General features: G+C 40.4%; 1 protein-coding gene across 2 annotated transcripts in view; it reads left to right on the forward strand.

The window, feature by feature from the left end:
- Window positions 1-24,503, forward strand: part of LOC136872510 (serine/arginine repetitive matrix protein 2) — a 135,619-nt gene extending 111,116 nt beyond the window's left edge. Inside the window, exons 3-4 of one of the 2 annotated variants that reach the window (XM_067146320.2) lie at window positions 7,178-7,311; window positions 23,694-24,503. In XM_067146320.2, coding sequence (XP_067002421.2) covers window positions 7,178-7,311; window positions 23,694-24,230 — 671 coding nt within the window. In that variant the 3' untranslated portion in view covers window positions 24,231-24,503. The remainder of the gene's footprint in view (window positions 1-7,177; window positions 7,312-23,693) is intronic. The other variant, XM_067146321.2, reaches the window with a different exon arrangement.
- Window positions 24,504-24,939: the final 436 nt, after the last annotated feature.

The following is a 24,939-nucleotide window of genomic DNA, read 5'->3' on the forward strand; positions in this document are numbered from 1 at the left end:
GTAGGGAAGGAGCACAATGGCGGAACAGCCATCGGTTCGATGCCTTCCTTCATTTTCCTTGTTCTGTGGTGCTCTGATACAAGCCTCGTCTAGTCCCTCACCCTGTGAACCGCCGCCAGCTCACTTCTGTAGTGATATTTTATTTGCTGCGTGTGTGCTTTTAGGTTTTAAATCATTGCGTAATTTTCTTGTGTTGAGTGAGAGTTATGCGATAAGCCTACGTGTGTGATTTCTTTCTTTAACATTTATACTGTGATATTTTGTAGAGTCATGTCAAATATTTATTTGTTACGTCTGTTTTTTAGCCTTTATTGCCTGAAGATATTTATTAAATGCAATTAAATGCATCCCTCACCCCTCGAGCCCATAAAAATTATTTGTCTATTTTCTCCCCCAATTTCCCTTACACTTCAATGCTGAGTAATACAAGTAATATTTATATTGTGTGACATGCAATAGTTGCAGTCTCCATATTGAAGTGACAGTCGGTTGTCTTTTTAAAATGGCGAATTTGTGATGTGAGTGTTTTGTTTGTGACAGCAGTGATTAAGGTTATGTATGTGTTAATTTGTAAATAGATGTGAATAAAATAATTGTACCAACTGACAGCATCTCGTGTGCGTCTTTGTGGATACGTTAACCTATTCCGTTGAAAGCCTATTTCGATTAGATCTTACAGCTGCAAGTCAACTACTTATGGATCGGATTGCATGTTAAACTGAAGGTCCCTTGGCTACCATCACGTAAAACTACACGCTTGTTTTCCTTTTGCTGTATAGTTACCGCCATCCTCTTCTTGGAGTTGAAAGCTAGTACACAAATATCACTTGGTTTCAGATGTTGTTAGCATTGATGTTACAATTGATCACGACAGAAAGGTAAAGTAATATCTTGGAACTGATTGATAAACAGTCTGCAGAAATGATTATAAAGGCACGTTTTATGCAGCTTTACTAATGCTAATCCGTCAACGGTGGGTATGACTAGCTAATTTCTCAGTAATGGCTAGGCCACAGCCAAGTTAATAAACAATGTTAAAGAAACAAAGTTAATAAACAATGCTAATGAAACAAAGTTAATAAACAATGTTAAAGAAACAAATTTAATAAACAATGTTAATAAAAACATTTCTCAGCATAGTAAATTTTTGTTAACAAATTTCTTCAACATTATGGCCACACCACGAAAGCTGTTTGTGAGGTTATGATGCATAGGGTCAGGAAGAGGAAAATAAACCCTAAGTGTGGCAAAGCAAAATATTGGAAAGACGTTTAGTATTAAGTTTGGAGAGAACACTTACGTCAGAACTTTGAATTCATGTTGCAGCAGGCTTTCAAACTTTTCTTGAGAATGCTCCCACATGACTTTCAGTTCTTGTTGGCAATAATTGGGCCTGAAATTGCGAGAAATTATACAGACTATTGGAAACCCGACTCCACTAATGCCAGGCTATGTATGAGATAACTAGCAACTGGTGACTCGTACATTTCATTTATATCTAGAGTATCAAAACAAGCAATTTCAGTTATTTCAATTCAAAGAATTGGTAGAGGTACGAAATAAAGAACATATTTATTTAACCTAGTTAGGATAGCATCATTTTGATGATATACAAGTGACTATGGAGGATTAGGTTATTCAACGAGGAATGAAGCTGGAAATGAAACTACATTAGAACATAGCTAAAAGAATATCATACAGATTTAAAACTACTGTATATTAGAACTTTCACTTGCGATTTGATAATATATTTTTAGAAGAAACAAGAAAGCTCGTATTCCGCGCTATGAAGTTGCGTTCATGCTCCAAGTGCGTCTTTGCGCATGTGTGAATCGAAATGTTAACGAAAACACGAAAAGTTAATGAAAAGTTTCATTCACAAAAGTTAAAGATATTTTGTTAATTGACATTCACTAAAAACACGCTATTTTGATTATTAACAGTCAAAAATGTTCATGAACATGGTTTATTAACAGAGTTAACGAAAACATCTTGGTGTGGACTATTGTGTGATGGAATGGTGGTTGGTTGTGCTTTATATAAATGAAGAGGCAATCACAAACACCCAATAACTCAGACCAAATAGGATTGTCCATTCGTCGAAGCTGGTCTTTTTCTATGGGCGTACGTGAACGGTGGGACGGCGACTGCTCTCTCGTTTACCGACACGAGGCATGCTGGAAAGACGGCAACACGTACGGGACTCGCCCTGTACTACATTAAATCTATTAATTATATGAATGCGTTATGAAATTGGGAAGTTCATTTTACAGTCCATTTTAAGAAAGAATTTCAAAGATCTAATTTGTTAACATATAAGCGTCAGATATTACACATTAATGTTTTTCAGCTTGTATAAACGTGCCACAGTATGTAAAGTTGAAAAGCTGTGGAAACAACATTTATTCTTTCAGTAATTGTTCAATGAAATGAGGACTTGGTTCATACGACTTTCTTTTAAAATCATAGTCTTATATAGAAATCATGGGTTAAATGCATATAATACTTTTAACAATGTTTCAATTTACCAAGTGACTTGGCCGTGCGGTTTGGGTCGTGTAGCTTGAGTTTGCATTCGGGAGATAGTGGGTTCGAATTCCATCGTCGCCAGCCTTGTAGATGGCTTTCCGTGCTTTCGAGTTTTCACACCAAGCAAATGCTGGGGCTGTAATAACAACACTAAAAAGTTAATGTCATTTAAACCTCGAATTTCACTTTGTCAATTATTATTCTAAAAATACACACACGCACGCAAGTATCGATAGTCAAAGACAGACGTCATCAAGTAGTTATTCTAGGGAGCAGGCGCTACTTGTTACTTGCTCGTTCGCACTGCCGCGTGAGATGAGAGCAGCGGACAGGTGGGTTGCATACAGTGGCGGTACTTGCAGTAAGCACACGGAGATGTTACAATAATAATAATAATAATAATAATAATAATAATAATAATAATAATAATAATAATAATAATAATAATAATAATTTAGAGCATGGATCATGCGAAAAAACAGCACACCGATTATAGAGTATAACAGGGCAAGAAAATTATTCATCGACAATGGAAAGATACAGCAGTGTGCAATATGTCTAAAATAAATAAATTTTCACTATTAAGTAACTAAAGTTTTGCGATACGTGCATTTATTGATTTTTTTTTAGGGGCTTTACGTCGCTCCGACACAGATAGGTCTTATGGCGACGATGGGATGGGAAAGGCCTAGGAGTTGGAAGGAAGCGGCCGTGGCCTTAATTAAGGTACAGCCCCAGCATTTGCCTGGTGTGAAAATGGGAAACCACGGAAAACCATCTTCAGGGCTGCCGATAGTGGGATTCGAACCTACTATCTCCCGGATGCAAGCTCACAGCCGCGCGCCTCAACGCGCACGGCCAACTCGCCCGGTCATTTATTGAAATAAAATATAGGCTTGAACGTCGTGTGGTGTGAGAATAACGTGCATCCTCACTGATCTTCAGTATATATCACGTCATGCACTTCCCGTACATGCTCGTTGAGCTGCTCTCGTTCCTCAACAGCCGGGAGCAAACTGGCTCCGATTTTATTTCGCTCTGAGTTGAAACCAGCTATACGCAGTTATTATAACAAAGTCAAAGCACTGTTCCACTTGTAGTCTTGCATTTATCTACCGAAATCTTGTCCTTGTGGTCAGCTGTTAAAATGGTTCAATACTCAAGCCAAGGGTCGTATTTTAATTATTTTTTTGCAACTTGTTTAACGTCACACAAACACATCGAATGTTTTTGGCGACGGAGGGATGGAATGGGCTAGTATTGGGTTGGTAATTGCCGTCGCCTTAATTAGTGTACAGACCCAGCATTTGACTGGAGTGAAAATGTGAAACCACGGAAAACCATCTTCAGGGCTGCCGACAGTGGGATTCGAACCCACTATCTCCCGAATGCAAGTTCACATCTGAACGTGTGCCTTAATTTAAGGCCACGGCCGCTACCATCCCAGTCCTATCACTTTCCCGTCCTTGTGTCGCCGAAAACGTTCGATTTACTAGTGCGACGTTAAACTACTAGCAAAAAGAAAAAACACTTTCTAATTTTCTTTTAGGATCAGGTAGAATGTCTTCACGGCACGGATGTGGTTCGTGGGCCACCAATTGCATTACACTTTCCGGTGAGAATTGCGAAACATGTAAGGTCAGAACACTAGGGCACAGTATCAGACCAACTCGCACAATAACGATAATTGAACGGTGTGCTCTGAAGAATGCGTCATAAAGCACTTTAATGACTGTTCTCCCAGAACAACTGGTGACGTGTATCATACGAGTAAATAAGTATCTGCACGTCAGTTCCTGCGACATGCTATGAATCGATTGAGGAAAATGATACCACAGTAATTTTGCTTATACGTGTGCATGCATTCTTGATTAAATATCGCGTACATAAAACAATCAATCACCAATTCTAACTGAATCGAGGCACAACATCAGTTATACACAAGTACCCAGGGGCCAAGACGATTTCTCATTTTCAACTCTTAAAGTAACAGAAGTAGCTTAGTGGAAACAGGAACATGTACTGATTGAGCACTGTATCCTCCCCTGTCTTCAGAAACTGCATACACTAAAAATCTTAACACACTCCCAAAATATGCAATAAAATTAACATGCTAATATTATTAATTATCCGTCATTAATGGTAAGTGTCAGCCTCCGTGGCTCAGGTGGCAGTGCGCCAGCCTCTCACCGCTGGGTTCCGTGGTTCAAATCCCGGTCACTCCATGTGTGATTTGTGCTGATCAAAGCGGAGGCGGGACAGGATTTACTCCGGGTACTCCGGTTTTCTCTGTCATCTTTCATTCCAGCGACACTCTCCAGTATCATTTCATTTCATATGTCAGTCATCAATCATTGCCTCAGAGGAGTGCGACAGGCTTCGGCAACCGGCACAGTTCCTATCCTCGCAGCTAGGTGGGGACTTCATTCAATTACTGACCCGGTCAAATGACTGGAAAGAGGCTGTGGATTTTCATTGCGTGTTTCTGTGGTGGTTGATATTGCGATGTGTTGTATATGGATGGCAAGAAGTATATTAAGACGAGTACAACACCCAATTCACGAGACGGAGGGATTAACCATACGTAGTGACAAATAACCGATCCCGCCTGGATTCGAACCGGGACTATCTTAATCGGAAGCCTCGATGATGACCATTCAGATTAGGACCCGGTCAAGATCTTAATAATACTACTCAGAAAAATGAAGGAATTCAACCCTTCGAAAAATGAGAGTACTCGCAAAAGAAAGGGAAGGGCGACAGTGGTGGTTATTATTGTTTAAAGAGGAAGTACAACTGGGCAACCATCTTCTCGTGAAACTAATCAGAAGGAAAATAGAAGAGGTCAACCTTAAGATATCGATCAAGAAAAAAAAAGACAGGAGCCACGATGGACGTGAAATTGAAACTCCCTACGCCTCGCAAACCTAATGCCGTCGGGGTTGGAAAAGAACAAGAGTTGACCAAGGGAGGTCGGAGAAGATAGATGAAAGTGAGGAGTCTCGCACAAGTAACTGGTAAGTGGAAGCAATGCCAGGACTCAGGTAAGAGACCCGTGGTCGACAACCCACGCTCCCAAGTAAGAGCCCCTGGGGTCCCCTTTCAGTCGTCTCCTACGACAGGCAGGGGATACCGTGGGTGTTGTTATGTCTCCACCCCATCCACAGAGAGAAGACTCCCTCCATCTCGCAAGCTTAAGACCGTCAAAGCCTGAAGATGGCAACAATTTACCAGGGAAGGTCGGATAGGAAAGACGAAAGCGAATTAGTGGAAACAACGTCACACTCAGCCAGAGGCCCAGTTGTCGATAACTCACCCTCTCAAATTGATAACCCATGGAGATCATCCTTTTAATCTCCCCTTACAACAGACAGAGGATTCCGTGGATGTAACCTACCATCACCCGCAGAGGATGGTTAACAGGAGAGTACGCTCAGAGTGTATTCCTATAATAACCTGTGGGTGTTTCTAATTGATTTAGGCGTCCGACTCAATGGCTAAATGGTTAGCGTGCTGGCCTTTGGTCACTGGGGTCCCGGGTTCGATTCCTCGATTCCCGGCAGGGTCGGGAATTTTAACATTAATTGGTTAATTTCTCTGGCACGGGGACTGAGTGTGTATGTCGTCTTCATCATCATTTCATCCTCATCACGACGCGCAGGTCGCCTACGGATGTCAAATCAAAAGACCTGCACCTGGCGAGCCGAACATGTCCTCGGACACTTCCGGCACTAAAAGCCATATGCCATTTCACTTGTATCGATTTAGACTAGAAATGAGAAGAAAGCGACCAGAACAGCACATCGTTCCGCAAGAGTAACTGCAGGCGGCCCCATGTATGGGGTGGCCTGAATAATTGCTAGCAGTAACTTTAAAATGCCTTTTTGGTTTGACGACCCCATCGCAACAATAACCTAAAAGTGAGTGATGGTATACCATCAACACCCGGACCTGGCAGGAGCTGGACAAGGGGAAATGAAAAAGATGATGATTCCTATTTATGTATGTTTATTTAAATAGGAATAATTTCTTCAAGATGGTCGCCAACATCAGCAGCAGCAGAAGAAGAAGAATAATAATAATAAGAAGAAGAAGAAATAATGTTATTTATATTTTCAATATCCGAATTCTTTTCCTTCCTCTGTCAACACATACATACATACATACATACATACATACATACATACATACATACATACATACATACATACATACGCTGGGCTGAGTATATCAGACGGTAAGGCGTTAGACTTCTAAGCTCAAGTTGATGGGTTCGATTCCGGCTCAGCCTGGAGGTATCAAACACATCCGCCTTGTTTTGGTAGATTTTATCTGGCATTCAGTCTTCTTCTTGGGCTTTTATCCAACCGACATCACTTTAGTCTTGGAACATTCAATTAACAAATTCAAGTATAAATATTCATCATTTTAATTAAATACTGTTTTCGTCTCATAGTTCATAAACATTTAGTGTGTATAAATATAAGCTAGTATTCCACTTGGCTTTATTAATGAATGTTAAAAGTTTGTTACTTTCGTGTGTTTCTGGGCTGTGAGGCATTATTATTTTCTCTTTGAAAACTTTATGTCTTCTTCCTAATCTTCCAACCTTCCATTACTTATCTGTGTGTTTGTGTTTGTTGAACAGAACGGTCCAGCCCTTTCGACGAGCCCTTGGTGTCTCAGAGACCCCCACGGCCGCCGAGGACCAAGAAACGTCGAGCACCTCTGCCTCCCTTACCACAGTTCGCCCAGAAGACAGAGCCCGCGCCCAGCAACGCCGTAAGTCTTACGCTTTGATCTAATACTAAACGAAATGTAGGCAACTTCCTTTAGAACTTCTCAAATAAAGCCGTAAGTAGGAAGTAGTGATTTTGAACGTCTCCTGAAATTTTGAAAGAAATGGAAGTCAGACCATATATATCGACGGAAATTGTAAATAAACAACTAACTATCAGACTAATGACCAGTAGTATAATAACGACGATTGCTTTAACACATTCCAAAATCGAACCCCGTGGCGCAACAGACCGGAAGGGCCATGGCCTACCAAGCAACCACTGCTCAGCCCGAAGGCATGTAAATTACGAGGTGTGACCGGGCGAGTTGGCAGTGCAGTTAGGGGCACGCAGCTATGAGCTTGCATCCGGGAGATAGTGGGTTCGAACCCCACTGTCGGCAGCCCTGAATATGGTTTTTCGTGGTTTCCCATTTTCACACCACGCAAATGCTGGGACTGTAAATTAATTAAGACCATGGCCGCTTCCTTCCTATTCCTATGCCTTTCCTGTCCCATTGTCGCCATAAGACGTACCTGTGTCGGTGCGACGTAAAGCAAATGGTACAAAAAATACGAGGTGTCATGTGGCCGGCGCTACGAATTCTCTAGGCTACTCTTGGTTTTCTAGACCGAAGCCGCTATCGCACCGTAGGATAGCTCTTCAGTTGTAATCACCTTTTAACATATTCAGACTTGAATTTTTTGCACGGATAGAAAAATTAAGAGCAAATTCGCCTCCTAAATCAGTATCCAAATTTCTGCAGTGAGATTAGCAATTATGTAATGTTCTTGAATTTAAATATTAATTATAATGTTTAATTATACACTTGTTATTTTAAGAGATTAAACGAATATGATTTCACGTTTGCTTGATCCCGTCTCAGCAGTAGACTTGAATCGAGGGCAAGATACGAGATTACAGTATTTTTTATATGATCTCGTCTGGAACGTGAGAAATAGTGGTTCAAGTCACACACTATAAATCAATTTATTTTAGTAGTTATTTACATCACACGCCACTGATGATTTGAACTGTGATTATCAACCTATGATAACACTAAATCTTAATGCTATTTTAACCATGAATTTCATTTCATGCTAATTATTATTTTAAACACACACACGGAAGTATCGTTAGTCTAAGACAGTAATTACGCAGTTATTATAACTAAGTCAAAACGCTGTTACGCTTGTAGTCTCGCATTTATCTACCGAAATATTGTCCCTGTGGTCAGCTGTTAAAATGGTTCAATACTCGAACCAAGGATTTCACTTACACAAAATAAACAAATAAATAAATAAATAAATATGAACGCGTCTACATATAATAATAATAATAATAATAATAATAATAATAATAATAATAATAATAATAATAATAATAATAATAATAATAATAACGAAAATAGAAAAATATGAAATTAAAATCAAATTTAACTTACAGGTCGAACAAACGACAACTACGGAAGGATGACTTTGTCCTTGATGTCTTTTCCTGAAGACCGTTCACCCACAGGTCGCTAAATAAATAAATAAATAAATAAATACAATAAATAAATAAATGCTATTAAAAATCTCCGTCGGCAAGTCGTCACACCTGTTGAATAAAGCAAATATATTCTTGTTATAACGGCATTTTATATTATTACATTAGGTCACATTTATTTTGTCCGGCAAGATTGAGGCCATTAGCCCCCCTCTTCATCCAACCATAAAATATAATATTTACAAGTACAAAAGTAAAGAAATAAAAATGAAAACATCTTACAGGTACACTTTAGCATCAATAATAATAATAATAATAATAATAATAATAATAATAATAATAATAATAATAATAATAATAATAATAATAATAATAATAATGTCCGCCTCTGTGGTGTAGTGGTTAGCGTGATTAGCTGCCACCCCCGGAGGTCCGGGTTCGATTCCCGGCTCTGCCACGAAATTTGAAAAGTGGTACGAGGGCTGGAACGGGGTCCACTCAGCCTCGGGAGGTCAACTGAGTAGAGGTGGGTTCGATTCCCACCTCAGCCATCCTGGAAGTGGTTTTCCGTGGTTTCCCACTTCTCCTCCAGGCGAATGCCGGGATGGTACCTAACTTAAGGCCACGGCCGCTTCCTTCCCTCTTCCTTGCCTATCCCATCCGATCTTCCCATCCCTCCACAAGGCCCCTGTTCACATAGCAGGTGAGGCCGCCTGGGCGAGGTACTGGTCATTCTCCCCCGTTGTATCCCACGACCAAGAGTCTGAAGCTCCAGGACACTGCCCTTGAGGCGGTAGAGGTGGGATCCCTCGCTGAGTCCGAGGGAAAAACCGAACCTGGAGGGTAAACAGATGATGATGATGATGATGATGATAATAATAATAATAATAATAATAATAATAATAATAATAATAATAATAATAATAAGTCGGACCTATCTAGCAAACAGTCTAATTCGGAGCTCGTAAGTGCCCGTAAGTCAGTTGAGACTAGGCATACAGTATTTCACAGAATATGACAGAATGACTTGAAAACCATGCCGAGAAGTCAGTATCAAACACAAACACATCGTGGCGAACTTGCTAGGTGCTCTGAGGTACTTGTTGAAATCCCTCCGCCGGTAAAATTTTACCTTCGATTGATGCTCTCAAGCCGGTGTTAAGCCACATGCAGATTTAACAACACGACCACGCAATGTCCATTTGAATTCGCCCGCGGAGCGATCTGATTGGCTAACTTCAGCACCTGACAAAATGAAAACGGTGCGAGATATCGAATTTTTTTTTCACATTATTTATCAGTATGACCAACCCTGTTCACTCGGTTCACGTTGTTTCCGACCACCCTGTATACAGTCGAACCTCGATATCTCGAACATCCATTACTCGAATTTTCAGTATTTCGAAGTAACTTCAATTTCCCGGCCGTTTGTCCTATCCACGTGTATTTAGTTGTCTATTACTCGAAATTCGGTTACACGAATTTATCAATTTCTGGAAGCAAACGTTTCCTCCCTTGCAGCAAAACGTACTGTGTAACTCGAATTTTGTACAACATTCACTGTTCAATACAGCACTTTGGTTTGTGAGGAAGATTTAACAAGTAAATAAAGGGTTATAGTGATACTGGGAGCTAATATGACGGGAACCGGAAAACAAACTTCTAGTGATCGTAAAATCGGCGAATTCATTACCGGTCACGTACGAAAGCAGCCCCGGAAATCGTGGATTACAAGCTCCATTTACGAACTTTGGCTGCGTGATACTGACGAGAAGTTTCAACGTGAAGGGAGGAAAATTTTCCTTTTCGTAGACAACTGCCCTGCTCATCCCAAAAGGCTCGTTCTGGAGTTAAAGGCAGTGCGCGTAATCTTCTTGCCGCCGAACTTAACATCCAAACTACAGCTCATGGACCAAGATATGATTAGAAACTTTAAGCATTTCCCTAGGAAGAGGACTGTTCAGAGAATTCTGAGAGGAATTGAATCCGCGGAGTCATTACTACTGTCGATAACAACGCTGAGTAAATCGTGGGTGATGTGAAGCAGGAAACAATTAAACTGCTTCCACAAAGCAGGATTTTTGGAAGGTGACTCAGGAGCTTCAGAGCACGAACAGGGCAAAAGTCACTCCTATTCTTGAAGAATGGGTGGAGTATCGGCAGCTCGTTAACTGCGAAGCTGATTTTGTGGTTTCTGACGTTATAGTGACAGAGCCTCCTATGGATACCGTCAACTCTCTTGGCGGCCAAGAAGAAGAAAATGATGATTCCCAACAAAAAGGGTTGGAGCTGCCTTCTGCTGTACCGTCAGCACACCAGGCGATAAGTGCAATGGCTATTCTTGGAACCTACATACAGAGTCAGTCGAATATAAATTACAGTGTTTTCACAGCAATAAATGTTGAAAATATGCGGAAGAAAAGAAAGTTAACCGCAAAATAATAAGAAGAGAAAATGAAGAAGATACTAACGGATTTCTTCCAAAGGTGTTAACGGAGGCATGTTTCTTGTTTCACTACTCTATGTACTGTATTAAAAGTTACTCTATTAACCCGTGAGGGGTCGCGTCCGGTCGTTTCAACCATTTCTGTTTATTTTGATCAATCCTTCAGCGAACAATGTTTATTATTCTTCCTACCCCTCAGTACCTTCCAATGGACACGTCCACACTTCTGTCACACCACTGTGTTTGTCTGTGTTTAAATAAGATTGTTCCGAGGTATCTGTGGAACAGCAGAGGTGAAAGAAAGTGCTGGGTGGAGTAGGTCTCAACTACGAAATTAAAGTTAATTTAAAATTTAACAAAGGTTATATTTTCTTTTCAAGATCAAGAAATATCAAGTATAACAGGTATTCAGTAGCATATCAACAAATTAAGAATGTACAATTGCAATTGGTTAATGGATTTGGGCTTCGAGCCCAGACACGCAATCCTTGAGCAATGAGCCCAACTTTACCTATGTACAAAGTTCAACAAAGGGGCAGAAAACCCCAATCATGGCAAGGAGCACTTGCCCCCAATTACCCAGTTAAGCCTGCTCAAGGCACACAGAAAATACATTAAGAAAGAGCAACTCGCTCTCAAAGTTCAAGCCTATTCAAAGACCACACCAAACTCCACCTTCAAGCTGCCCTCCGGGCACACAAGAACAGGGGTAATGATACCCAACCTACTGAGGCCTATTCAGTAAAAAAAAAAAGGTTAATTACATGGCCCAAAATTTTAACTTGACTGGAGGCGTAACTAGCACTCCTAATACACTTTTAAAACCTATTTGGCACTTGGCCGCATACACAACGGATAGTCCCATACTAAAGAGGTGACTTGTATAAGAAGACTTTATTACATTTAAAAAAGGAAGAAACGGTTGTGAAAACAAAGTCACCTCAAAACAATAGGAGTGGGAGCTCGAGAGGGTTTAGCACTCTCTATCCCAATTTATCGTTAAAGAGTTGAAGTTTTACCAAGTGTCTATTACATTTTAACGATAGGTTACATGAGAAAAGTTTTCGAACCTGCCCCGAGGGTTAAACTGCTGAGCTAGCAAGAAATAAAGTTATTAAACGGCCATTACCTTGTGGATGAACTGCTGCCCGAAGAAAGAGGCGCTTCCCGCCCCCTGCTTCATAATCACACTAGGAGAGATGTTACTGAAGTGGCCCCGAGACCTAAAAATCTGCAGTTTATATACCCTCGTGGAAAATTCGAGACGTTTCATGAATGATTACAACCCGCCCACAAAATTTTATTGGGTAACAGCAAAAACTACTTCACCAGACGAAGAAGAAACACCTTATTGGTGAAAAATTAATTACAGAAATTCCTCATTGGTCAAGTTCAAAACTGGCGGAAAGAGAAGGGTTATACTGCCAACCCAAACAATGACTGAAAGAAATTTAACAAAGAACAAACTTATGAATACCAAATTTCTTCAAAAAAAAGTTCCTTCACTTCGCACTAGGGTGCACAATTGTAGTTCTTAAGTAGTGCCATCTAGAAGAGAATGTTCACACTTCTTACTACAGAGAAAACAAAAACAAATCGAAATCGACATAGTTCAGAACACTTCAAAATTTACAGTAAAGACATCTTCTGAGAAACCTTAGAATTAATGTGGTTGTTAAAGTTCAGGCTTTCTCCAGTAGAGGAGTTTCAACTGGCGCAATGTTTGAATTAGCGGCGTGGAGGTGTACCGCCCGGTACAAATATTATCTTATATTATTGTAATAATAAATAGCGTATTAACTAAGCGTTTGGTGTTTTATTAGTTTCCGATCGAAATGAGCGTACGCAACTCCTGGCGTTACACTCGGCACGCGACCCCTCGCAGGTTAAGTGTTATAATTAAAGTGATGCCGTAAAACAGAGTTTGTTAGTATATTTTTAAATACTGTTAAAAATACTGCAATCAGTATAAGCCCGTAGTTACGTATGATTAAATTATGCGCTATACATGCTCAAAAGCGTTATTCTCTATATCTCGAAGTTTCGATAACTCGAAATATAATTTGGCTCCCGAGGTGATTCGAGATATCGATGTTCCACTGTACTTGACTATTACTTTTTACCGGTGATTTTACACAATTCCCCAAACTAGTTGGCTTTATTGTTACCTAATACTGTAGATTTGATAACAACGTTGCCTGAAACTAGTATCTTTTCTTGTTGAGAGCAACTAAATGAGAGTTCCAGGGCGAAAACTCTGCCCTTTTACTAATTTATTTCAGAGAATACTCGATGAATCCGAAAATATCTGTTAACTGTACTGGCAGGGGAAAATCAATCTGCCTGAGGGGCGTTTGCCTCCCGTCAGAAAAAAAAATCCTCATCACTGAATTTAGTTTTAAAAATCAGTACCAGGGTATTAGATGGGCTGGGAGTGAAACTTCACTTGTTAACAAACGAATTTCTAATTTTTAGTGACAACTGGCTTTAATTTGCTGCTGAGGCTCCTCCGACAAAGGCAAGCAGCGCATTCGACTCCCGTGCTGAAGAAATAACCTTGTGTTACGATGAGGTAGCATCAATAAGAGTATATTATTATTATTATTATTATTATTATTATTATTATTATTATTATTATTATTATTATTGGATTTACGACGCGCCGACACAGATAGGTCTTATGGCGACGAAAGAGTACGTCAGTGTTTGTCCGTGTTCCAAAATTGTGTTTGAATGAGGTCTGGTGAATTTCATAATCTAAGACGGACGGTGAGCTTGAGGAAAATATCTGGTGAAGGAGTCATCAAAAGGAATGGTGATTAAGGACCTGTTTCAGTTTTATCCAACCAAGAGACTCGCAGTATACAGAACTGGAGGAATTCATTGTGCTATAACAATACTATCAATGGCGTCGCACTATTTCCCACGACGAACAGCGTCACACTAGCCCTCATGAGGGTGAGTCAGCAACGTTCACATTCACTTGCTAATCTAATTTCTTAGCATGGTCATGGAATCGAACTGTAGATTACTGAGGACAGCAGTAGACAACGCTATAACCGAATCTGCAAATTAACTGTTAGGTTCTTCAGTCCGACAAAATTAATGTTTGAATAAATGACATTTAGAAAGTACCTGAAAATAAAACATATAATAACATATTATACCCGAAAAATAAACAGATTACTTAAAATATAATGTAATTGTAATTAAAAGAAACTTAAATTAATTGCAATTATAATTATTTAAAATATAATTACATTATAATTAACTTTTCAATTAACATTAATTTCATTATGTAGGATCATAATTATAATTAAAGTAGAATGTAATTATAATTAAACCATTTAATTAAAATTAAGCTAGTTAGAATTATAATTAAACTATAATTCAATTATTTAATTAAAATAATTACAATAATAACTATAATTAAGTCAACTGGAATTTAATTACAATATCATAACATTATTTAATTAAAATTGAATTAATTATAATTAGAATGAATTAAACTATAATTGAAATGAAATGGCGTGTGGCTTTTAGTGCCGAGAGTGTCCGAGAACATGTTCGGCTCGTCAGGTACAGGTCTTTCGATTTGACGCCCGTAGGCGACCTACGCGTCGTGGTGGTGGTGGTGGTGGTGGTGGTGGTGATGATGATGATGATGAAATGATGATGATGACAACACATACACCCAGCTCCTGTGCCAGAGAAATTAACCAAAGATGGCTAATTCCTGACCCTGCCGGGAATCGAACCTGGGACCCCTGTGGCCAAAGGCCAGCACGCTAACCATTTAGCCATGGAGCCGGACAAACTATAATTAAATTATTAATTAAAATAATTACAATAATAACTATAATTAAGTCAACTGGAATTTAATGATAATAGTATTTAATTAAAACAGAAATAAAGAGAATTATAATGAGTTTAACTAGAATGTAATTATAAATAAATGACTTTAAAAAAAATTAGAATTAGAATGAATTAAACTAGAATTAAATGATGATTAAATTGCTTAATTAAAGTGTAATTACAATAATAATTAATTAAACTATAATTTAATTATAATTGCATTATTTAATTTAATTTAATTTAAATTGAATGAATTCGAATGAATTAACTGCAATTTAATTATAATTAATTATTGAATTGATTATAATTATAATTTAATTAAGATGTTTCTTTTTCACGTATTTTCTAAATTTTATATTTAATAAATTCGTTTCGGCAGACTGAAGAACCTAACAGTTTTAAATTGAGCCGAAAATGAAAATAAATGGCGTCCGATATGGAGTCTGCAATGACATTGCAATTGTAAACCTTGTGACTATTTAATTTTTATGCAGAAACTCTGAATGGGTTTCGAGAAAGGAATAATCTGTATAAATAAAATGATAATTTGGTGTACTTTCCCGCACAAGGGTGGAAAGTCTGTAACTCGTAAACGTTCGGCCGTAGGGCGTTTGTCCATGTGTTCGTTTGGGGTGTACTTTCCACCCCCAATCACTTAACAGATGTTTGGGAACACTCTGTATAAGCTGTTAACTGTACGGCATTCGGTAAAATAAACTTCGCATCCGTAGTACGTGATGCGGGTAGCTGACCTCATTTGTAATTTACAGTTGTATGGAACTTGTGCTGGTAGCTCATCCTATACGGAGCGTGTTTATGGTGGTAGCGTATCATAATTCCCCACCATACTGAAGTGGGCGCGAAAAGAAAGTGTGAAATAAGTCGCAGAGAAATATCGTGAAGAGGCACCGAGTTTAACCCCGTTATTCTTGGTATACACTTCACCAGGTATTACTGTTACGAATAAACATGAACGGGCGGTAATCATTTTTGACAGGCCGGGGACTTCACTTTCACTCGCTCGCATGCTCAGTCCCTTCACATACAACAGCTGAACGCAGATAAGTATGTACGTAGGGCTGCTGACCCCCACAACACACGATGACTGTTCCTTAGTTCAATTCCAGAGAAAGTCCAGTAATTCACACAGTCTGTATTTGGTTGCTCCACACAGTGAACTACTTTACACTCATAAGCAATCAGCGGTCACACAACAACAACAACAACAACAACTCAACACTGCTAGCCAGCACTACGATATTCCTCACAACAACGACAATTAGCACTGCTCTAATACTCACACAAGGTGTTCCACACACTTCGACTCCAAGGCAGTCCACAGCAGTACACGCACAGTACTCCGCTCAGTGCACAACGATACTCTGACCCCGATGGGATACTGACGACAGCCAATATTACTGCCGCCCGTCCGACTTCTCTCAGTACTGACTGACTGTTGTTCATGGCTAACTCCTTTCTATATCCTGGTGGTGGAGTACTAGAATATTCGGGGCTCGGCTAGAGACGGAACATTCTCGTTGCACCTTTGGTAAGGCGTGCGGAGAAACCAGACGAAGAGAACATAAGTTTGACATGCATTGCATGTAAGCTTTGGGAAAGCATTCTTTCTGATTATATTAGACATGTTTGCGAAATTAATAACTGGTTTGACAGAAGGCAGTTTGGGTTTAGGAAAGGTTATTCCACAGAAGCTCAGCTTGTAGGATTTCAGCAAGATATAGCAGATATCCTGGATTCAGGAGGGCAAATGGACTGTATTGCGATTGAGAACAATAGAGGAGAAACCACGGCATGTCATCTTGCCGGCTGGGAGATCCCCGGTCTGGCTTACTCATCCCTTCCAGGAAATACCGATCGGGACTACTATGGCCAGTTATGGCTGGTAGCTCTGTGTAGGGTCCGAATCCCCCGTCGGCCATCCTGGAAATGGTTATCCGTGCTTCCCCATTTCAGTTCCAAGCAAATACTGGAATGCTACATTTCTCAAGGTCACGTCTGCTTCCTAGCCCGTACAACGTACAGAAAACAGCAGCGGTGCATATAGCTAACACTATGGGGTGTACCGAGAGAGCAGCTAGAGAAATGACGAGTCGACCATGTCCTCGGACACTTCGTGCACTAAAACTCCTACGCTCTTTTTTTTTCCTTATATTTTCCCAATTATCTTTGTGTTACCGAGCTCGATAGCTAAAGTCGCTTAAGTGCGGCCAGTATCCAGTATTCGGGAGATAGTGGGTTCGAACCCCACTGTCGGCAGCCCTGAAGATGGTTTTCCGTGTTTTTCCCATTTTCACAATAAGCAAATGCTGGGGCTGTACCTTAATTAAGGCGAAGGCCGCTTCCTTCCCAGTCCTAGCCCTTTCTTGTCCCATTGTCACCATAAGACGTATCTATGTCGGTGCGACGTAAAGCCAATAGAAAAAATATCTTGGATCGACACTTGTGAATGGATTTAGCCCAGTTTTACGAACGGATGCCCTTCCTGATTCCAACCCTATATGGAGGGATGTATTCATTTTTGCACGTTTCTGGTAGTGTGTATGAAGACCACCACTAACGCCCAGTCTCCAATCTAGAAGAATTAACCAAGCGTGGTTAAAATTATCGGTCCGGCCGAGAATTGAACCCGGGGCCGTTTGAACCGAAGACCAGTACGCAGACGATTCAGCCAAGGAGCTGAACTCCTCTAACATTGGAGTGAGCAATTGAATACATTCTCGAAGAGTGGTCACCACGTACGCAGCAGATGCTTGCACGGCGCTTTGTTGCAACTAGGGAAGAAAGCAAAATGAGTTGTTTGTGTATACAAACTAATTTAATTAGGTTGTGCGTAGGAAACAAAACTAATTATTTTGATATGTAATAAGTAATTACTCCTTTGACTACTGCCTGTACTCATAGAAATACTGTAGGCGAACACAAAAGCTTGTTAAGGAATACAGCATAAACAATTAACAACAAACGAATTGTCCAATAGTATTATGTAAACGTAAACATAAACGAGAAGTCGCGTTGATTCGGGGTAACAGGTGCGAGGGCGCATGCGCCTATCCCAAGTCTCAAGGTCTGGCAGTAAACATCTGTTCGCTGAATTTTGCAAATTGAGGTGCTGTCGTAAAGTTTCAAACTGATAGAGCAATTGTGCCTTAGTTACATGTTTACTGTATGGTTGTGTAATGAACAATTTAATAATGAATATCAAATTATTCAGAAACTTGCATTGTCTGTTACGACTGATGTTTGTAGCTAATCTGTTACTTGTGCCGTAGCTACAAGCTGCCTCGACTTATCGCCAGACGCAGATAGTACATTACTGTGGGTTTGCTTGCGTCTTGACTCCCCATACCGCCATCTAGTTTTTACACCACTGCTGAGCTGCTCTCGGTTCTTCCCGCGCTCATGCCGTTAGCTCAATGAGCGGGGCTCTCTCTTTGCCCATCTATGATTTCAGGGCATCAGAGTAACTACAAACGTTAAAATCAGACAAGTCACATGGTTTTAAAGATAGGAATTCTTCAAAATATGCATCATATAATTCTTTTACGAACAATGAAAGTTCCGTAAAAGCACAAATTCTGTTCCACATAACACCAATCAATAACTTTTTGCCTTGCATTTAAATCCCTCAAATGATTTATAATTCCGGATAAAACGGCTAGATCAGCAACCTAGCGCGTGTATTCTTACATCACCTTAGTCGCAGTGACAGATAGTATTTGCACTGTCGGCAGCCCTGAAGATGGTTTTCCGTGGTTTCCCATTTTCACACCAGGCAAATGCTGGGGCTGTACCTTAATTAAGGCCACGGCCGATTTCTTCCCATTCCTAGGCCTTTCCTATTCCATCGTTGTCATAAGATATATCTGTGTCAGTGCGACGTAAAGCAAATAGCAACAACAACAACAAGAACAACAAAAATATAGTATTTGGGGGGGGGTCAGTCCTTGGCAGATAGGTCTCCATCAAACGCTGAGTTCCAATGACCAGTCTCAGATACTATTGCGATTAACGATGCCAATTATTACTTGTGATATTGTGATTCGCGTAACACTGCCAGCAAGAGTGACGTTAAACTAGCCTTTCTTAATTAAAGGAACCAATGTTATCAGTGTTTCATCGCGTCTCCAAATCCTCCATATCAAAAGTAATTCCTGGAGATCTTTGAACGAGGTCAGGGCTGCGGGATCAGTGCTGGGGAACTCCAGTCTATCTAAATACAGTTTCAACCAGTAACCACAACAAGCTGCAAGAAATGAATGAGTATGCGCCGTATCCTTGGCTTTATGTCCTTAGATTAACGCCCCATGAGTGCTGTGGCTCCAAAGTTGTCAAACTCTCGTTATCGACTGGAGATAGATTTCCACCTGATGGTACAAAACTGTACGAAGCCATGAGCTATAGCTCATTTCACGATAAGAAAACAGTATTGCTCTTATGGACCTACAAGAAGTGAACACACCCCCCCCCCTTCTGAGACATCCATAATTCCTCGTGATTAAGGGATATTATACTGTACTTTATACTTTATACTTTGTACTGTATTATGAAAGACAGATAAAAAGGATGAGGCACTTTTGCCCGTGAGTTATTAAAATAACTACATAACATTCTCTTTTTCATAAATATATTCGTAGGGAGGAAGCACAATGGCACGAACAGCCATCGCTTCGTTGCCTTCCTTCATTTTCCTTCTTCTGTGTTGCTCTCGTACAAGTATCGTGTAGTCTCTCTCTCTGTGAACCGCCGGAAGCTCACTTCTGTAGCGAAGTCAACTACAGTGTTTATTTGTTGCGTGTGTGTTTTTAGGCTTTAAATCAGAGTGTGCTTGTCTTGTGTTGAGTGAGAGTTGGTTGTGTATTGCATAGTATCTGTATGTGTTCTATTATTTTCGTACTGTACAGAAGTTGATACTGAAGATTTTGGTGTTGTGATGTGCAGCGATACGTCATGGCATAACTTGAACATATAAAAAAATTGCCGTGTGTTTTATTTGTGCTTTGTTTTGTTATTTAGCTGTTCCTTCTTACGCGTATTTCAAATTTACCACTTATTTTTACGACCACATTTCATTTTTTTTACTATTGTCTTTGTGAGTGATACGGCAGCACTCTAATACCCCGCGTTATTTGGGGAAATTTATTATTAATAATAATAATAATGCTACTGGTTTTACGTCCCACTAATTACTCTTTTACGGTTTTCGGAGACGCCGAGGTGCCGGAATTTAGTCCCGCAGGAGTTCTTTTACGTGCCAGTAAATCTACCGACACGAGGCTGGCGTATTTGAGCACCTTCAACTACCACAGGACTGAGCCAGGATCGAACCTGCTACGTTGGGGTCAGAAGGCCAGCGCCTCAACCGTCTGAGCCACTCAGCCCGGCTGAAAATTTATTAAATGTAATTAAATGCGTCCCTCACCCCTCGAATCAATTAAAAATGTTTCTATTTTCTCCCCCAATTTGCCTTACACTTCAATGCTGAGGATTTTTGTGTGCCGTAGTTTACCTCTGATTCTGTACAAACCAAAAATTGCCCCTGTATACCCCCCCCCCCGTCCTCATCAGTTCATAAAATAATTTTCAGTATACTTTCTTCCGCTTTGTATCTTGAATTTCAGTACTTAATTTCACAAATGTATGTGCCGCCGTTTTGCCGTGATGGTGTTGAGCAGAGCCGTTCGATATGGCAACCCTGTTGTCATAAGGGCAATACTGTTTTCTTAACATAGAATGAACTATAGGAGGCGAAGGAAGGTAGTGGAGTGGGTAACTACTGCTGGGCTGCTAGCTTGCAATACAGTTATAATTACGAGAAGCCGATGTGGACAATTCCATAACAACAAGCGAAGTGAACGTTCCTCCACTCTCACTCTCGCTGTAGCACATGCACACGCCCGCATACAAACTAGGGTTGGGCACTATGCCCCTGTTTCGGCACACTGTGCCGGTGCACAGTTATGTTCCGCTGTTCCAGAACACCGAGTGTCAATTGTTCCGAAACATTCTCAAACGAGACGGAGACACTGACTCGCTGTCCCGTCAGAAGCGCCACTATGCACTGCCCTTCGCCTACTAGCTGAACTGTGCAGTGGGCGCACGGGACGCGGGACTGTAACTGCGCAGTGTAGAGAGAACTTCGAGAGGCAACATTACCTGCTCCGCTGGAATATGCCTGTCGGAACGTGCTGTGTGATGTGTGCCTGTGTGTAGTTATGGCCATGCCCAGCATAAAACTGCACGGAACGTGAACGAACAGTCGGAACACTGAAATTCGCACCCAATAATCACATTTAAAGGCTGCTTTTAGGTTAAGATTTTTCCGGTCAATATGAAATACACATAACACGGTTACAATGGCCGTTCAGGTGTTTAAAAGTAACTAATTCAAGAATATTTTCACCAGTTGAATGTATTAGCCTGTATTGTGAGTAATTAGGGCCAGGAAAAAACTTCACGGCACGTGAGAAAGCAGTCGGAACTCTGAATGAAATCATGTCTTTCTTTTTAGGATAAGAATGTTTTCATTCCTTCTGAATTACACCTGTCACGATTACACTAGCAGTACAAGTGTTTACAAATGTCACAATGTTATTTTCACCAATTAAAAGTTTACTCGCACAGTTGAAGAAACATTCGTCAGTGCTCTATTCTCGTACACAATATACAAGCGGAACACGAAAATAAAAACTGTGGGATGTTTAAGTTTGAAATGTCTTGTCATTGTGCTGGTTGAAGGTCCCTTTGCAGACAAAATAGAACACAAATCGCATTTCACTCTGTCCGGTTTTCTTCTAGTAAAAATTTTCTGAACAGGACTCCGATGCTACATTATACAAAGTTTACCGTATTTCGTACGGCTTAATTACTTTTGTGCTGTTATGCTCTTTGCACTTCGAATTCCTTCCCTCTCAACTTCCATTTACTTTCTTTAATATCTCGAAAATTTCCCTCAACACTTTCTCGGGAATTGATGTAAGAAATTAATTTGGACTTTAAGGAATCTTTTAAGCCCAAGAAAAATATAGGTCATCGCTTTGGAATTAAAGATATAACTGGATGAAAAAATGTTTACACTCCAGCACAGGGTGGCACACAGCCGGTATCGACAGTCAGACACAGTCAAGGCCAACTAATCTATCTAGTGCGGCCTTGACACAGCACGTTCGATACAGGCACATTCCAGCTGACGCGGAGTATGTCATGTTGCCTCTCGAAGTTCTCTCTACGACGCAGTTACAGTCCTGTGTCCCGCGTCCCGGCACTCTGTACCGAAACACTCCGCCTCAAGCTCCTTTGCGGAACAACTCTAATACAAACACGCCCATGACGTGGAAGGGGCGTCTTTCAAATCTGACCAATGAAAACGATTTTTCGTCCATTTCTAGGATCGCAGAATGTAAGTGCAAATGGTTTCTAGAGGACCCGCTGCAATCGCTGTTCACGATTAAGATGCCAAATACCATGCCACCTGGACTACATTTACGAAATAAAAAACATACGCCTCAACCCATGATCGACCCCTCGACCTCCTGCATGCTAACCCAAAACTCTATCCACTGCACCAACTGTACAGCACGAATAATATGTGGCTGGCAGAGGTAGTTACCCTACATGTGGTTACAGTGTTGCCAGATTGCCACTCTTCAATGTCCTTTTTCTGCCGGATATACTCGCAGGACGAACTTTTCTGAGAGACATTTTTTTCATTGCTGGCATGTGGGGAGTCGCGCTGCGACGCCCGAGTGCGCGAATTTCGGTTCACCTTGTATAGAAATGTGACTATGAATATACAGCACATATGGTTATTCTATGCATGTCATGTATTGCGATAATAGACGCTATTTTCAAGTCTGTATACTGCATGCTAAAACAATATAATACCACGTCAGAACATTGCTATGTTAGTGTGTGACAGCTGACAACGTGACAAGCGACAAGAGACAACCGGGATTTGAAGGAACCCTGTTTTAAATGGATGGCGCTGAAAGTAACATTGATTACTGTGATGTTGAAAAATGTATTCTGTATTTGGCTTTCAATGTAATAGTGTGAAATCTTTTGATCGCTTCTGCAGTGTCAAACAATTCCTGAATGACAGTAGTAATGACCCCGAATATAACAAGTTACCTTGTTGTCAGAAATGGGCAAAGTTGATTGTAGTTCATAGTTACTCAAACTTGCAGAATACCTTTTGTTTATGTATGTGAAAATTAAAATATATGTCTAAATTCAGACTCTTACTGGAGGATTTTTGTGTCTTCTTTTCCTTCGATATTGTCCTCATTTTTAAATAGTTTAGTCCTCTTTTTAATCTATTTTCATCTTGTCACAAAGTAAACGTGCATTTTCCTTCATATTTTTGGGTCATTTTCTCGCTCATTTTGTCATTTTATAGGTAATTATCTTTTGGCATTGATTAGATTATCATAGACTTGTCCCTGGAAATCGCACATCATTCTTTGACGATCTCTACTGTATGTAATATATTTCATGAGTGAATACATTCTGTTCTGTTGACTCGTAACATTAATCTATGTTCTGTATTGTATTAATAAACCGTTGTTTGTGTTTCGCAGGAATCGGGCACCACCGAGTCCCCACAGCAGCCGACCGTCTCCGCGGAGAAATCAATTTCTTCCGAAAACTTAACGAACGATTCCGAGGAACAGTTGAAGGTTACCGACAGCACAGCAAAACTTACCGAACACGAAGTGGAAGCTATCGAGCCGAATGCTGTCGACAAGCTGACAGTCATCTCCGATCAGCAGCTGAATATTGCAGGACAGCAGATGAGCACCTCCGAGCAGCAGTTACAGATTGTCGAGCAGCAGACGAACACCTCCGAGCAGCAGATGAATGTTGCCGAACTGCAGACGAACATGTCCGAGCTGCACTTGAATGTTACCGAAGCGCAGTCCGAACAGGGTAGTGTTAAGGATGAAATAATGGAGATGCCAAGGAATAGCGACTGTGAGACGGAGACCGCCGAGGTTGATAAAACTCTTTTGAACAAATCCGAAAAGGAAGATAGTGATTCTAATGCGGCAGATACACCAGTTTGTAAACCTGAGACTAAGATACGAACAAAATTTGGGGTTCTTGATACTCCATAACCGGACTCCTCTTCCTGAATGAATTTTCTTTTTTCCGTGCAGTTTTATAAGGCAATGTTACAGGCCGTAATTGTGATCATGAATATTTCAATTAAACAACTCTAGGAGCATGTTAGACTGAGAAAAAACCAAAGAAATCATTATATTATTGCTCATATGCCAATTTTAAAACTGCAAAACTGATTTTCATTGAAATCTGTATTCTTTTGAACATATGTAGTAATGTTATCAATGTAAAATATATTGCTAAATATATTGTTTTATCCTTGTTATAAAAACATAATTTATTTACTTAATCAACTAACTAATGTGAATTATGAAGCTTAGACAGAGGTTTTGATTCCAATATTATTGTTTTCTTACTTTATATATATCTTCTTCTTCTTCTTCTTCTTCGATACCTAGCCGGTGCATGGTTGCGAGGGCAATCTCCGTAGCCAGTACAGAGTCGTGGGCGCTGCTCTACTCCGGATAATAATAATAATTTCGTGTGGCTATTACTAGCCGAGTGCAGCCCTTGTAAGGCAGACCCTCCGACGAGGGTGGGCGGCATCTGCCATGTGTAGGTAACTGCGTGTTATTGTGGTGGAGGATAGTGTTATGTGTGGTGTGTGAGTTGCAGGAATGTTGGGGACAGCACAAACACCCAGCCCCCGGACCATTGGAATTAACCAATTAAGGTTAAAATCCCCGACCCGGCCGGGAATCG

The sequence above is a fragment of the Anabrus simplex genome, chromosome 4 (genome assembly GCF_040414725.1).
Source record: "Anabrus simplex isolate iqAnaSimp1 chromosome 4, ASM4041472v1, whole genome shotgun sequence".
NCBI classification, from domain to species: Eukaryota; Metazoa; Arthropoda; class Insecta; order Orthoptera; family Tettigoniidae; genus Anabrus; species Anabrus simplex.